This window comes from Psittacula echo (assembly GCF_963264785.1).
Source record: "Psittacula echo genome assembly, chromosome: 4".
NCBI classification, from domain to species: domain Eukaryota; kingdom Metazoa; phylum Chordata; class Aves; order Psittaciformes; family Psittacidae; genus Psittacula; species Psittacula echo.
In genome coordinates, this window is record NC_137738.1 from 121,183,077 (window position 1) to 121,196,572 (window position 13,496).

General features: G+C 52.2%; 1 protein-coding gene across 1 annotated transcript; it reads right to left on the reverse strand.

Moving 5' to 3' along the window:
• Positions 1-4,981: 4,981 nt before the first annotated feature.
• Positions 4,982-7,992, reverse strand: LOC308220221 (uncharacterized protein). The gene has a single exon (XM_080616030.1). It carries the CDS (start codon positions 7,915-7,917, stop codon positions 5,296-5,298), a length of 2,622 nt encoding a protein of 873 aa, XP_080472156.1. The 5' UTR covers positions 7,918-7,992; the 3' UTR covers positions 4,982-5,295.
• Between the last annotated feature and the right edge of the window lie 5,504 nt (positions 7,993-13,496).

Consider the following 13,496-nt stretch of genomic DNA (forward strand, 5'->3'; position numbering starts at 1 on the left):
CTGGGCACAGGGATGGTGCTGAGCTGTGCTGCTGGTGAAGGAGAACACCACTGATGTCGGTATCCAGCCACTGCAGCTGAAGCGAATGCTGGGGTATTGCTCCGTGGGGCTCTCTTTGTGAAGGGCAGTGTTTTAGATGTGGTTTGGGGATGTAACACGAGGGGGGGTTATTACTGAGTGGACAAAGAGTCGCAGGTGTGTGATGCGCTGCAGCACAAGGGTGCCTCAGAGCAGCCTGAGCCTGCACCACAAGCATCACCCTTACAGTGCAGCCTTGCTGTGTTTCCATGAAGGAAGAGCTGGGAGGGCGTTTGGTATTGAGGATGCTCGAGTTTAAACTCTGCCCATTGCAAGAGGCTGACGGCATGGGTGGTGGTTTGTTGTAGCGAGCATCCATGACGAGGAAAGGCCTTTCGGTTCGCAGGGTGCAGTCCTGTTCCCTTGAGGTAAAGGGCAGAATTCCCATGAACTTCAGCTGAAAGTCAGGATTCCAGTCGCAGCTTCCGAAAGCAGCACAAGGCATTTTGCAGCCAGTGTTCCATTGCTGCTGGGGAGGGACTGGCAGTGTGATGGCACTGTAACCAACCTCTAAAGTATGTGTATGGATATCGGATGTGCGTTTATCCTAAGGATTGGTGGCATTATGCATCCCAGAATAAGCTGTTTGGAGCAGTATTTTACATCCAGTAGATGTAACTGTGCAATACCTATTGATGGGATTTACTCCATGATAAAGATGACACTGTAATAGTACTGATATGCTGCTAGTAATGCAGTCATCTCTGGAATGTCCTAATCCATGAGCTGTAATGCAGACAGCAGTGCTGCTGGTTGGGGGTTTTGTGTGTAAAAGCAGGGATTGGGTGGATTTGGATGTGATATTGCTGAGAGGTAGCACTGACACCTCTCGTAATGGTTTAGAACCAGAATGGCCATGAGACAACTGCAAGTTGTTGAGGTTAAGAAGCCTGACATCAGTTTGATGTAAAGGTGAACCACACAGTGAGCAAATAACAGAACTTCAGTGTTTTTTACAAACCCAACCATTGGTGTTGTGTCTCTTGTGCTGGGAATTCCTTGGGAATCGGAATGATTCGGAGGCACTGAAATTCCGGATAATTACTGCGTTAAGTGGCCAAATCTTCACCTTTCAGCTTCTATGGACTGCAGCTGAGCCTTGGTTATCTCCAGACTGATCGTGCCCCAGGCCCTGGTGCCTCGGGCCGGGAAGATGCCACCTTTCAGTGATGGAAAGAAGCAAAGCCCATTGGCATGTGTGAGTCGTGGGGTCAGGCCTTTGTTAACTGCGCTGCTTTCAGGGCTCCTTGGAAGCAGGGCACGGTGTGAACCCTCTCCTTTGGTACCACTCTGGATTTTAATGAGTTTTGAATAATTCATTGCAATAAAATGGATGTGAACAACTTTCTCATACGGACGCACAATGGAGATTATGTCCATGAGTCTCTGCCCAGGTATTTTCTCTACAAACAAGTAAGATGGTTCTTTCTCCAGTGCTCGTAAAAGCTAACTGAAGATCTGCCTTGCTTGGTTTTTCTGATGCGGTGTTTCTCTTTAGTACAAAGTGTGCTAATTCAGAGGCATAAACACATGGGGGCTGTCACTGTGTCTTGAGCTCTGTGACTCCCACTGTGCTCCTGGTTTGGATCACACCCCAGAAGGTTGAATCCCTCACCCATTACTCATGAACGTGGTTTGCACTGAGTGTTCCTGTGGGAGTAAAGCAAGAAGGTGCAGCTGCGGGGTAAGAGGGGTTTAGTTGCCTTTATGTGATGCGTTGTTGAAACAAAAGAACTTGAAGGGTGAAAAGTCCCTTCAGAGCCCTTTGTGATGCTGCTCTTCTGTTACCACTGCTGCCAGTTGTATTCTTAACCTGTTAACGTGCTGATAGCGTCAGATGGGGAAGTGCAACACCTTTTAGTCTGCAATAGGAGGAAATCGGATTTAAGCTGTCAGTTGTACTAAGTAACTGTTGGGGGGAGGTTTGTGGGTGTCATAGAGACTGGGGTTTGGAAACACACAGGTACGATGACTGGAATCATGAATCAGTTGCCCTGTGATCAAATAACTGGGTTGGACTCTTCTGGAGCGTAACTTTTCCTTTAGCCCCCTTGTGTCAGAACTCTCTGCTGCTGAGCACAGAACCAGTGGAGCCCAGCTGCAAGGGTCAGGAAGCAGGAATCTAACTGGGAAGGGAAGTAACAGAGCTCTGGATGAAGGAAATGGAGGATGCGCATGAAGAGAGGTCAGAGTAAGAAGTGCAAGTGTGTGAATACTGAATGGTGCAGGAAAAGCAGGGCTTCAGTAGTGCAGTTCCTAACATGAGAAGAGAGCATCTGTGAATGTGAAAGGTGGCAAATCCAAGGTTTGCAACGTGCTGTACTTGATTCCTCAGTGCCTGTATGTACAGAGCTGACTCCTTTTCGGAGCCCATGTTCCAAACGTGCTGTCCCATCCCATTCTGCATACCCAGGTCTGGGATCTGCTGCTGGGAAGTCTTTTGGGTTCAGTCACGCGTGAATCCAGGTCTGTGCTCAATGATTTGCTCTCACCTCGTCTTCATTTCCCATCACAGTCTCTTGGTTTTCCTTGAAGGTGAAAATGAGCTCAGCTGAATGGTTCCTCCTCCTTTCAAATCCAATAAATACAACTGCTGAGTGGCAGTGGGTGATGGCAGGGGCTGGATTCAGGGTGATTGTGTCCAGTGGAACTTTATTAAGTCTAAATAATAACCCACAGAACTTTCTTCCTTGTTCTTCAGGGGTTTCTGACAGCAGCACTTAACGCTCACACCATCAGTTAGCAGCAGAGACTGACACGTGCAGCTGGTTCTTTGGATTGTCTGGTGTGTATGTTGATCTGTAATGACAACAGACTTTAAAGTCCCATCTCCTCCACCAGTGGCTTGAACCAAGTGGTGCAGCAGATTTGGGTTTGCATCTCTCAGATGCTTACACGAAGTAACTGTTTCCTCTCTCTGAAACCACAGAATGAAGCTGTTACCCTGCACTGTTGTTGTCTGTGGTTTCCACGTATACACAGTGTGTGTTCCCATCTCAGGCTGTACCAGAACTGAGAGGCTGGACTACAACCACGATCCGAGCTTAAGGGTGTATTTCTAGCTCTGATTGTTCCAAATGTATGATTATCTTGGAGATACGCAAGTTTGGGGAAGCCATAAAGAGGAACAGGAGGAAATAGGAAGCAGGAGACAGAGAGGGGTGCAGATTTTGTAAGAAACTACAAGAAAAACCTCTCAGATTACACTCTGGGTTTGGAGGAGGGCAGCCTGAGTCTTCATTGGCTTTGAAAGCCAGGTTGGACACAGGGGCTTGGAGCAAGCTGCTCCAGTGGAAGGTGTCCCTGCCTGTGGCAGGGGTTGGAGCTGGAGGAGCTTTATGGTCCCTTCAAGCCAAACCATTCTATGAGTCTGGGATTCTGTCAACCTGGCCCTTGGATGTGGCATGACTCAAGCTCTCTTTCCTTTCAGGTGACATCCCAGCATTTCAAGAAATGCTGGAAATAGCTGACCTGATGTGAAATCGATCCTTGGGTCCTGAAGGAGCTGGCGAATGAAGTTGCTAAGCCACTGGCCATCATATTTGAAAAATCATGGCAGTCAGGTGAAGTTCCCGATGACTGGAAGAAGGGCAATATAACCCCCATTTTCAAGAAGGGGAAAATGGATGAGCCGGGGAATTACAGAGCAGTCAGTCTCACCTCTGTGCCTGGCAAACTCTTGGAGCACATTCTCCTGGAAGGCATGCTAAGGCACATTTGGTGTGACCAATTTGGTGGCCTTCTATGATGGGGCTACGAAACTGATGGACAGGGGCAGAGCAGCTGATGTCATCTACCTGGACTTGTGCAAAGCGTTCGACACTGTCCCACACGACATCCTTGTCTCTACATTGGAGAGACATCAATTTGATGGGTGGACCACTCGGTGGATAAAGAACTGGCTGGATGGCCGCAAGCAAAGAGTTGTGGACAATGGCTCCATGTCCGGCTGGAGACCGGTAACGAGTGGTGTCCCTCAGGGATCGGTGTTGGGACCGCTCTTGTTCAACATCTTTGTCGGTGACATGGACAGTGGGATTGAGTGCGCCCTCAGCAAGTTTGCCGATGACACCAAGCTGTGTGGTTCGGTTGATACGCCGGAGGGAAGGGATGCCATCCAGAGGGACCTCGACACGCTTGTGAGGTGGGCTGATGCCAACCTGATGAAGTTTAACCATGCCAAGTGCAAGGTCCTACACCTGGGTCGGAGCAATCCCAGGCACAGCTACAGGTTGGGCAGAGAAGAGATTCAGAGCAGCCCTGCAGAGAAGGACTTGGGGGTGTTGGTCAATGAGAAAATGAACATGAGCCGGCTGCAGCGTGCGCTCGCAGCCCAGAAAGCAACCGTATCCTGGGCTGCATCAAGAGGAGCGTGACCAGCAGGTCGAAGGAGGTGATCCTGCCCCTCTACTCTGCTCTTGTGAGACCTCACTTGGAGCATTGTGTGCAGTTCTGGTGTCCCCAACATAAAAAGGACCTGGAACTGTTGGAACAAGTGCAGAGGAGGCCACGAGGATGATCAGGGCCTGGAGCACCTCCCGTATGGAGACAGGCTGAGAAAGTTGGGGCTGTTCAGCCTGGAGAAGAGAAGCTGCGGGGAGACCTCAGAGCAGCTTCCAGTGTCTGAAGGGGGCTACAAGGATGCTGGGGAGGGACTCTTCATCAGGGACTGTAGTGACAGGACAAGGGGTAACGGGTTCAAACTGAAACAGGAGAAGTTTAGATTGGATCTAAGGAAGAAATTCTTTACTGAGAGGGTGGTGAGGCACTGGAATGGGTTGCCCAGGGAGGTTGTGAATGCTCCATCCTTGGCGGTGTTCAAGGCCAGGTTGGACAGAGCGTTGGGTGCCATGGTTTAGTGTGAGGTGTCCCTGCCCATGGCAGGGGGGTTGGAACTGGGTGATCTTAAGGTCCTTTCCAACCCTGACTATTCTATGATTCTATGAAGACAGTCAAGCACCCGGGAAGAAAAGCTGTGTCAGTGCTCGGGCCTCAGCCCTTTGGATAATGGATTATTTATCAGATGAAATAACACACGTGCTACAAACTCACTAGGAACCTGTCCTGGGACTGATCTGAGACAACCCCCTGTGACACAGCACCTTTGCAAGAGGTGAGCACAGGAACGCTTTTATTTGAGCACAGCCCGTCCATGCACAACCTTTACACCTCCATTTACCCCTCCGTGCACAACCTTTACACCTCCATGCACAAGCTTTACACCTCCGTGCACCTCTCCATCTCGCACACATCCTGAGCGGGTCCGTTCTCCGCTCTCAGCAGCGGTTCGTTGGTTGTCTTTAAGACAGCCTCCAGCTGGCGCCAGAACATTCTCTGTTTGTGCTCCTCGGGGCTCCACTTGAGGTAGGTTTTCCTCTTCAGCAGCTTCCTGAGCTTGCTGAACTTCTGGGGCACGCTGTGGGGCGGGAGGTCCTCCAGCACGATCATGATGAGGGAGTCCTGGTTCTCATTGAGGACCCGGTGCTCGGCAAAGTACAGCTCGTACTGGCACCAGCAGCTGCTCACAAAGCTGGGGGAGAGGACAAAAATGACCTTGTGGCTGTTCTCGATGCAGTAAAATATGTTCCCGAGCACGGGATGGCCCGGTTTGAAATCCCTCTCATGGTAACAGATCTTGAACCCATCCTGCTCCAGCTTTCCCAGCAGGTTCTCTTTGGTCCATTCTGCGTCATGTTCGCTGTATGAGATGAAGGCGTCGAAGGGCTTGTTCTCTGGCCTCTTCTCGTACTGCTTCCTCTTTGCCATGCACCAGTACCAGCCCATCCTGATGTACCAGAGCCCATCGAAGCGCCAGCACAAGCCCGTCAGCACCAGCACCACCAGGATGGCAGCGCAAGCCGTGATGGCCATCTGGATGCCCAGGGAGCAGTGCAGGAGTGTGAGGTGGCTGCTCTCCACCAGCTGGCCCCTTCTGTCTGGTGGGAAGCTGCACCTGAGGCTCTCTTTGCCGTGGATGCGGAGCTGGGGGCTGTGGATGTAGACGTTGACGAACCAGTACAGGTCACAGTTACAGAAGAAGTGTTTGCCTTGAACAGTCAGAACACGCAGCTGCGTCAGCTGCCCAAAAGTGTCCTCCACGATGGTGGTGATGGCGTTGTCGCTGATGTCCAGCTCGAGGAGAGAAGCTGGGAGAGCCCCACGCTGCAGGAAGGAGATCTTGTTCCCGGAGAGATTGAAGTATTTCAGCATCGGAAGAGATTCCCCAAAGTCATCGGGGAGCTCTGCAATGAGGTTGTGGCTACTGTCCAGGTTGGTGAGGGCAGAAAGGCGGCTGGTGGCCTCCAGCCGGGCGATGAGGTTCCCAGAAACATTGAGATGCTGGAGGTTCTCCAGGGCCTCGGTTAATGGCAACAGGTTCAGCTTGTTTTTGCTGATGTCACATTTGGTTAGGGTCGAGGGGAAGTACTCGGGATGCATATCTGTGACTTTATTGTTCTGAATGATAAATACCGTTAGGTTGGACATGGATTTGAAACGAGGGGGTATCACCTTGATATCACTGCTGCTTATGTCGAGGTGCCGCAGGGAGGGAGGTAAGTCGGGAAGCGCCGCAATCCGGTTGCTGCTGAGATCCAGGTATACCAGTGCCTCCATGGTGCCAGCAAACCACTCTGGCAGTTCCACAATGGAGCAGTTGGACATCTTGAGGTGCTTCACGTTCTTGGGAAGGCTCTCGATGGGGGTCCCAGCCTGGTTCCTGACCAAGGAGATGGCGCTGATGTGCACAGATCCAGGGGGAGGCTTTGCCAGCGGGTCGGGGAGCTCCGGCCGCACGGTGTAGATGAAGTGGTTCCCCTGCACGTACATGTTCTCCAGGTTCAACATCTTCTTAGCAAAGTTCTGGGGTATTTGGCTTATGTTGGTGAAGGACAAATCAATGACCTTGATTGTTGTGGGGAGGCACATCGTGTCCAGGCTGTTGATGGGGTTGTTGCTGATATTGACAAACCAGAGCTTGTCCAAGGGGAAGGTGCAGATGCTCTTGACGTCTAGGATGTTAATTGTCAGTTTGTTGTAACTGGCATCAACCGACCGCATGTTCTTCATGGGCAGGAACAGGATGAACAGCGACAGCAGGTCCATTTCCAGGGCACTGTGACTGATGTCAAGCTCCAGAACCCGGTCCAGCTGAGCTTGGCACAGGTCCGGATCCAGCTTTAACATCAGCTCCTCCTCGGACAGTTTGCTGTTTGACAGATCCAGTGTCCCGTTTACTGGTTCTCCACAGAAACTGGGCCTCAACGAGGCTGTGGGGGAGACTGTTCCCTTTGCCCCTCCTCTGGAAGAGCCCGTTGTGTTTTCCTCTCCTGTTTGAGGCACGTGCCCTGTGCTCCATCCGGGCCTCGGGTGAGGATCCTGCAGGACAGATGCGTGGAACAGCTCCTCGGTGGGTGCAGAAGGCTCCGGAGCAGCCTCTGAGGGTTTGGTGGTGGGTACGAGCTTCACGTGGGGTGGGAGACCCGACACGACCAGTTCCTTGTCATTGAATGACAGATCCAGAGCAGTGAGGCTGAGCAGGCTCTCAAACGCTCCCGGTTCAATGTCTTTAATCTGGTTGTAGGAAAGGTCTAGAACTTCCAACGTGCCAAAACCTTCCAAGTCTTTCTTGGTTACCTTTTCTATTGCATTATGTGAGAAATTGAGAGCTCTGGCTGTTCTGGGAGCTCCTGCTTCTGATATAGAAGAGAGGTTCAAGTAGGAGTAGTTGTAGAAGGGGAAGGTGTAGGCTGTAGGTGTATCCTGGGTTAGAAATCCCTTTGCTCCACTGAGGAAGAAAGAAATGGAGTAGAAATGAAGGCTTCCAATAAGGATCCTCATCCTGAAATGTCAAATCCAGCATTATAGTATGCTCAATGTTAATGCATACCCTTACAAAACTCACAATAACCCTGGTTTACTTGCATGTACAGAGATTGTTTCATCAGTTTTATCTGTGAATCCCTTTTTAACTACATTAAAAACACACGCTCATTATTACTTCCAAGAGGCAATGGTAGAAGATGGTGGTGGGGAACAGTCTGAGGAGAGCACTGCTCATTTCAGACCAGTGTAGATCAACTCCGAATGAGTTCTTCCTTCTCTTCTTGCCTTCCCCCCACGCAGGCAGGCACTGAGCAGCCTCTGCGGTAGCATCTCTCTGTTGGGTCCTCTGAAACGCGCTGTTGTAACCTGCTGGGACCCGGGATTTACATCTCTGCACAACCACCAGGTACCTCTGGCCCCACCAAAACCTGCTCAGCCACCTCGGTGCCTGTTCAAGGGTAACATGATGGGGAGCCACGTGTAACAGCGTGACCCCATCCCCTTGTGGTTTGCTCCCTGCCACAGTGACCATCTCTTTAGCCTTACCTGTAGGAGTAAGGGAAACAGCAAGTTTGCTCTGCAGTAGCTGTTGGAGGCTCGTGTGGGGCAGCCTGCACCCGGGGAGCTCACTCACTGCTGGGCATCCCTCCTGGGACACTTCCCATTGCCTGGAGCAGCACTGCCCGGCTCCTCTCCTGCCCTGCTCTGTCACTGATCTCAGCCCGGGTCTTGTGTTCGTGACCTGAGCACGCGGGTGCAGACTTCAGGTGAGGACCCTGGTGTTACCATCATCCCCTCTGCTGCTCTCCAGACCGGGATCATGGAGTTGAACTGAAGAGGAGGGACCCCAATGACATCCCCGCTCCATGCCCTGCCACAGGACCCCAGCAGACCTCCCCGCATCCCTCACATGGATCAGGAATAACCTGCAGCATGGAGCTGGGGCACCACAGGGCTAAGGAAGCCCCGGGGTGTTTAAAGCCGGGCAGATTCAAGGCTAGAGGACATCCAAGTGCCCACTAGCGCTTCCAGCCACCCTCCCCATGCCGCTTACTCACCTTTTACTCACTGTCCTCAGCGCTGCTTCTCCACCGGTACCTGCTGCCGCTGCCTTTTGTAGCACTGGGAGGGGACTGGGGCGGGCTGGGAACTGCCCAGTCCCCTGGGACAACCGGAATCTGCAGCCCCACTGGCCCTGAGGGCTGGGGGAGGAGGTTTGCACAGGGGATGCTTCTCCCAGTGAGACCCGTGAAGGTTCCCCATCGCGTGGTGCCAGCAGCAGCTTCAGCCGCCGCCGAGGGGGAAGGCGGATGGGGAAGTTGCTGGGTTTAATGCTTGATGCTGCGGGTGGTGTGGTCGCAGGTATCTGCTGGCTTTGCTCCTGCCGGAGCATCGCTGGGAAGGTCTGGAGGTGCCGAGTGGGAGCACAGGGTTTAGAACTGATTTACTGCTCTGTGTTATGAGGCGAGTTTCCCAAGCTGAAGGGGGGTTTGTATTGGGCTCTCCTGTGTGTGAATGCAACCTCTTGTGTGCCAGAAGCGCTGCTGCAAAGTGAGCAATGGTCCTTTCTGTGTGCTTTACCTTGGGGAAAGAGCTAACAGGAGGTGTTCTCAGCGCCTGGAGTGCTGCCTTGAGAGCTCTGCTCTCTGGCTGCAGCCCATCCGATCGGGAGCCAGCAGAAGGGACACAAGCGATTGCACAAGCCAGAGCTCTGCCACCCTCCGCTGCTTCCGCTGCTGGAGCTTTGTTGCTGTTGTTTTTCCACTCTGTTGTAACCAGTGACTGGAAACTCTTGCAGTAGCCCAGAGGCTCCCCCCATCGAGTCTGGGGGGGCTGGAAAGCCCCAAGGTTGTTTGTGCTCCCTCTCTAGTCCCAGCGGGCACTTTCCTGCCCCAGCAGGTTCTGGAATTGCCCTGGAGTCTCCCTGGTCTTCAGGCAGATCCTGACTTGCTTTAGTAGCAGAGACAGGAAATTAGGAGCTTCTTGGAGCCGTCGGAGAAGATCCTTGAACCTGCTTCGAGCTGGGGGCATCCCTGCAGTCAGTTCTCCCCAGTGAGGCTCCGTTCCTTCCTTCTTTCCTCTAAACATGGCCTCCTGCTCCTGAGACTTGGAGTTCCCCTTTGGGAAGGTGCACAGAGCCCCTCAGACCACATCTGCGGCTGGTTGTGAGAGTAAAGCACAGCTGGAAGTGACAGAGTGGAAAAGAGCATTTTCAGTGCAAGGATGGTTATTCCATGACCCTGGCATCATTCCCACTTTTGCCTCCTCCAGCAGGTGTGCTGGGTATTCATTTATTGTCCTGGGTTTTGGAGGCAACCTCTTACTTTGGGGTTGTGGAGGAAGAGGAAGGCCCATGTGAGCGAGCAGGGAAGGGGCACACAGTGCGGCTGGGAGCAGAGCCACTGCAGGGCTGTGGTTCCCCACAAGGACTCAGAAAGGAGACTTCATTCCTGAAGCAGGTCATGTTCCTCTTGTGCACTGTCCCTCTGCAGGGAATGTGTTTTGGGAGGGCTGGAAAGGTAATTAAGGGAGGGGAGCTGAACCTGCTCCAGTCCAGAGGGGATGAGCAGCAGCATTCAGGTGCTCAGATCTCAAAGGAGCTTCTCCTCTTCAGGTGGGCTTAGATTTGGGTGCTGGGTGAAAACTCAAAGTCACATCTGTGCATCTCTACAGATGTTTGTGAGCAGATGTCGGCCCCTGCACAGGGAGAGGGAATAACAGCCTGGGCTTCCCTACTTGAGAAACCCTTTCAGAGAATGAGAATGTCCCATCCCTGGCAGTGCTCAAGGCCAGGTTGGACACAGGGGCTTGGAGCAAGCTGCTCCAGTGGAAGGGGTCCCTGCCCGTGGCAGGGGTTGGAGCTGGAGGAGCTTTGAGGGCCCTTCCAACCCAAACCATTGCATGATCTTATTTCACCCTTTCAGTTAAGAGAAACTTCCCAGGGCTGGTCGCACTTCGCACGCTGAGCCCCTGCCTCCTCTCAGCCGTGTCCATCAGCTGTGCACAAAGGCACTCTCTGCTTTTTGATCCAGTCTTGCAGCTAATTCATAACCTGTGAGTTGAAATGACAGTCAAACATGAGCTCTGGAATGGATCCCTGTTGTGTGGGGTCTACAACTGCATCACCTCCCGTATGAAGACAGGCTGAGAAAGTTGGGGCTGTTCAGCCTGGAGAAGAGAAGGCTGCGTGGAGACCTCAGAGCAGCTTCCAGTATCTGAAGGGGGCCTACAAGGATGCTGGGGATGGACTCTTCATCAGGGACTGTAGTGACAGGACAAGGGGTAATGGGTTCAAACTGAAACAGGGGAAGTTTAGATTGGATATAAGGAAGAAATTCTTTACTGAGAGGGTGGTGAGGCACTGGAATGGGTTGCCCAGGGAGGTTGTGAATGCTCCATCCCTGGCGGTGTTCAAGGCCAGGTTGGACAGAGCCTTGGGTGCCATGGTTTAGTGTGAGGTGTCCCTGCCCATGGCAGGGGGGTTGGAACTGGATGATCTTAAGGTCCTTTCCAACCCTGACTATTCTGTGGTTCTATGATTAGAGCAGTGGCTGAGTGGAAATGCAAGTAAAGACGTGGCAACAACAGCAGGACTCTGATCCACAGCACACTGATTTCAGTTTTGGGTATTCAGTCCCATTTGTTCTGCTTTGGGTTCTGTTAGAGGAGCCCACAGGCGAGTTTGAAGCATTCCTGTGCATGTGAGTTGGGGGGTTTAGGTGTTTGTAACTGGTGTTTGTAACTGATGTTTGTTCTTCCCATGCTGCAGGATCTAAACCAGCTCATTCTCAGAACTCTTCTCATGGAGGTAAATGTCTGAGATAAGCAGCATGCTTCACTGCCCCACTTTCATTTGATGTAATCTCAATGCCTAATTGCAGGTGATACCTGTCCCATCACTGTGAGTTTGCTGCTTGCCTCTCACATCATCTCCCACGTTGCTGATTCTTAAAATGAGCTTGAAACGATGCTATCTGTGAGGCTGGGAAGCCAACCTGCAGCTCCTTGCAGGCTTACACCCAAGCACCGAGACCTGCAGCCCCCCAGTCCTACTCTGTGCTTGCCACATAGCAGGAGAGGCTTGGTTTTCCCTGGGTTTGGTGCTGACAGCTTCCTGCACCTCGGGGCTTGTCTGAGACAGGGTTGGAGCCCAGTTACTCACAGTTGTACATTTGTTCTAGATCTGAATGTGTTAGAACATAGAATTGTGTTGGAATGAGTTATTCCAAGCAGTATCAACTATGGGCTCTTGTGCGCTGTGGGTTTCGCGTGTCTCCCCTCACCCCTGCCTCAGAGGTTCTCTCCCAAATCAGCTGTTAGTTAGGGAAAGATGGGAGAGGGTGGAATAGAAAAGCACGTGCTGATCATTGTGGATTTGTATGCTTGTGGGTAGCTCAGACACAGGGCAGGAACATCATAAGCATGTTAAAGGGGGCTTATAAGAAACCTGGAGAGGGGCTTTGGACAAGGGCCTGTAGGGACAGGCCAAGGGGAATGGCTTGAACCTGCCAGAACAGGGGAGACTGAGCTGAGCTCTTAGGCAGAAGCTCTTCCCTGTGAGGGTGCTGAGGCGCTGGCCCAGGGTGCCCAGAGAAGCTGTGGCTGCCCCATCCCTGGCAGTGTTCAAGGCCAGGTTGGACACAGGGGCTTGGAGCAAGCTGCTCCAGTGGAAGGGGTCCCTGCCCGTGGCAGGGGTTGGAGCTGGAGGAGCTTTAAGGTCCCTTCCAACTCAAACCATTCCATGATTCTATGTTGCTTCCTGTGCAGGGGGAAGTAGAGGCTGGGGAACATGGAGGTGGATACACATTCCATGGTTTGGCAGCAGTGTGGTTTGCTCAGAAAACATCAGAAGTTGGCATCAGTGCCACATTGAGGTGCTGTGGCCACTTAGTCAGAGGTTGTGCTCCCCTTTGGCATTGGGGACTTCCCTCCTGCACTGGGAGTGGGATTCATTACACTGCACGAGAACTATTCTGATCTCTTCCTCTGCTGAAGTTGCACAGGAAGCTTCAGTGTGTGGCTTCTCTTCCCTCTAACGTGGCCAAGCCAGCTGGGTGCAGGGGCAGTCTGACACCAGCCCACGCCGTGCCTCTGTGTCCTGTGGCAGCCCAGAGCTGGGGTGAAGGAGCTGAGTGAGGGTGACAGTGCCGTGGCTGTGCTCATCTGAGTAGGTAGCATGGGAGAAGCCTGTCCCAAGGCTCCACAGGCTGGGCAGGTCACTTGAGTGTGACCAAAGCCAAACTGTGGTCAGTCCAGGACCCACATTCATACCTGTTGCTGCTGGAGGCTTCATGAGAAGGTTGGTGCAGGTGGCTGGTCAGGCAAGGAAAAGAGCTTCAGGGCAACTAAGTTAAGGAGCTGTAGTCTGGAGGACATGGATTTTAATGTTGTCTCCTTTCTAAAGCTATTGGCTAAAAACCAGGATTAAAACTTATATAACTTTTTGCTTATTCATCTAATGCTTGATAAGAACATGGTGGGGGGGGAGTCAAAAGCTATGTTTAGAAGACTCTTCCCCCAATTTGCCAGTTTCCACTGTCACATTGCTAAGCCAGGAGAAACGAGGGTAGCATCAGGAGCAATGACTTTGAGTT

Coding starts and splice junctions, on each gene's coding strand:
- LOC308220221 (XM_080616030.1), bottom strand. CDS start 7,917: ATGAGGATCCTTATTGGAAGCCTTCATTTCTACTCCATTTCTTTCTTC.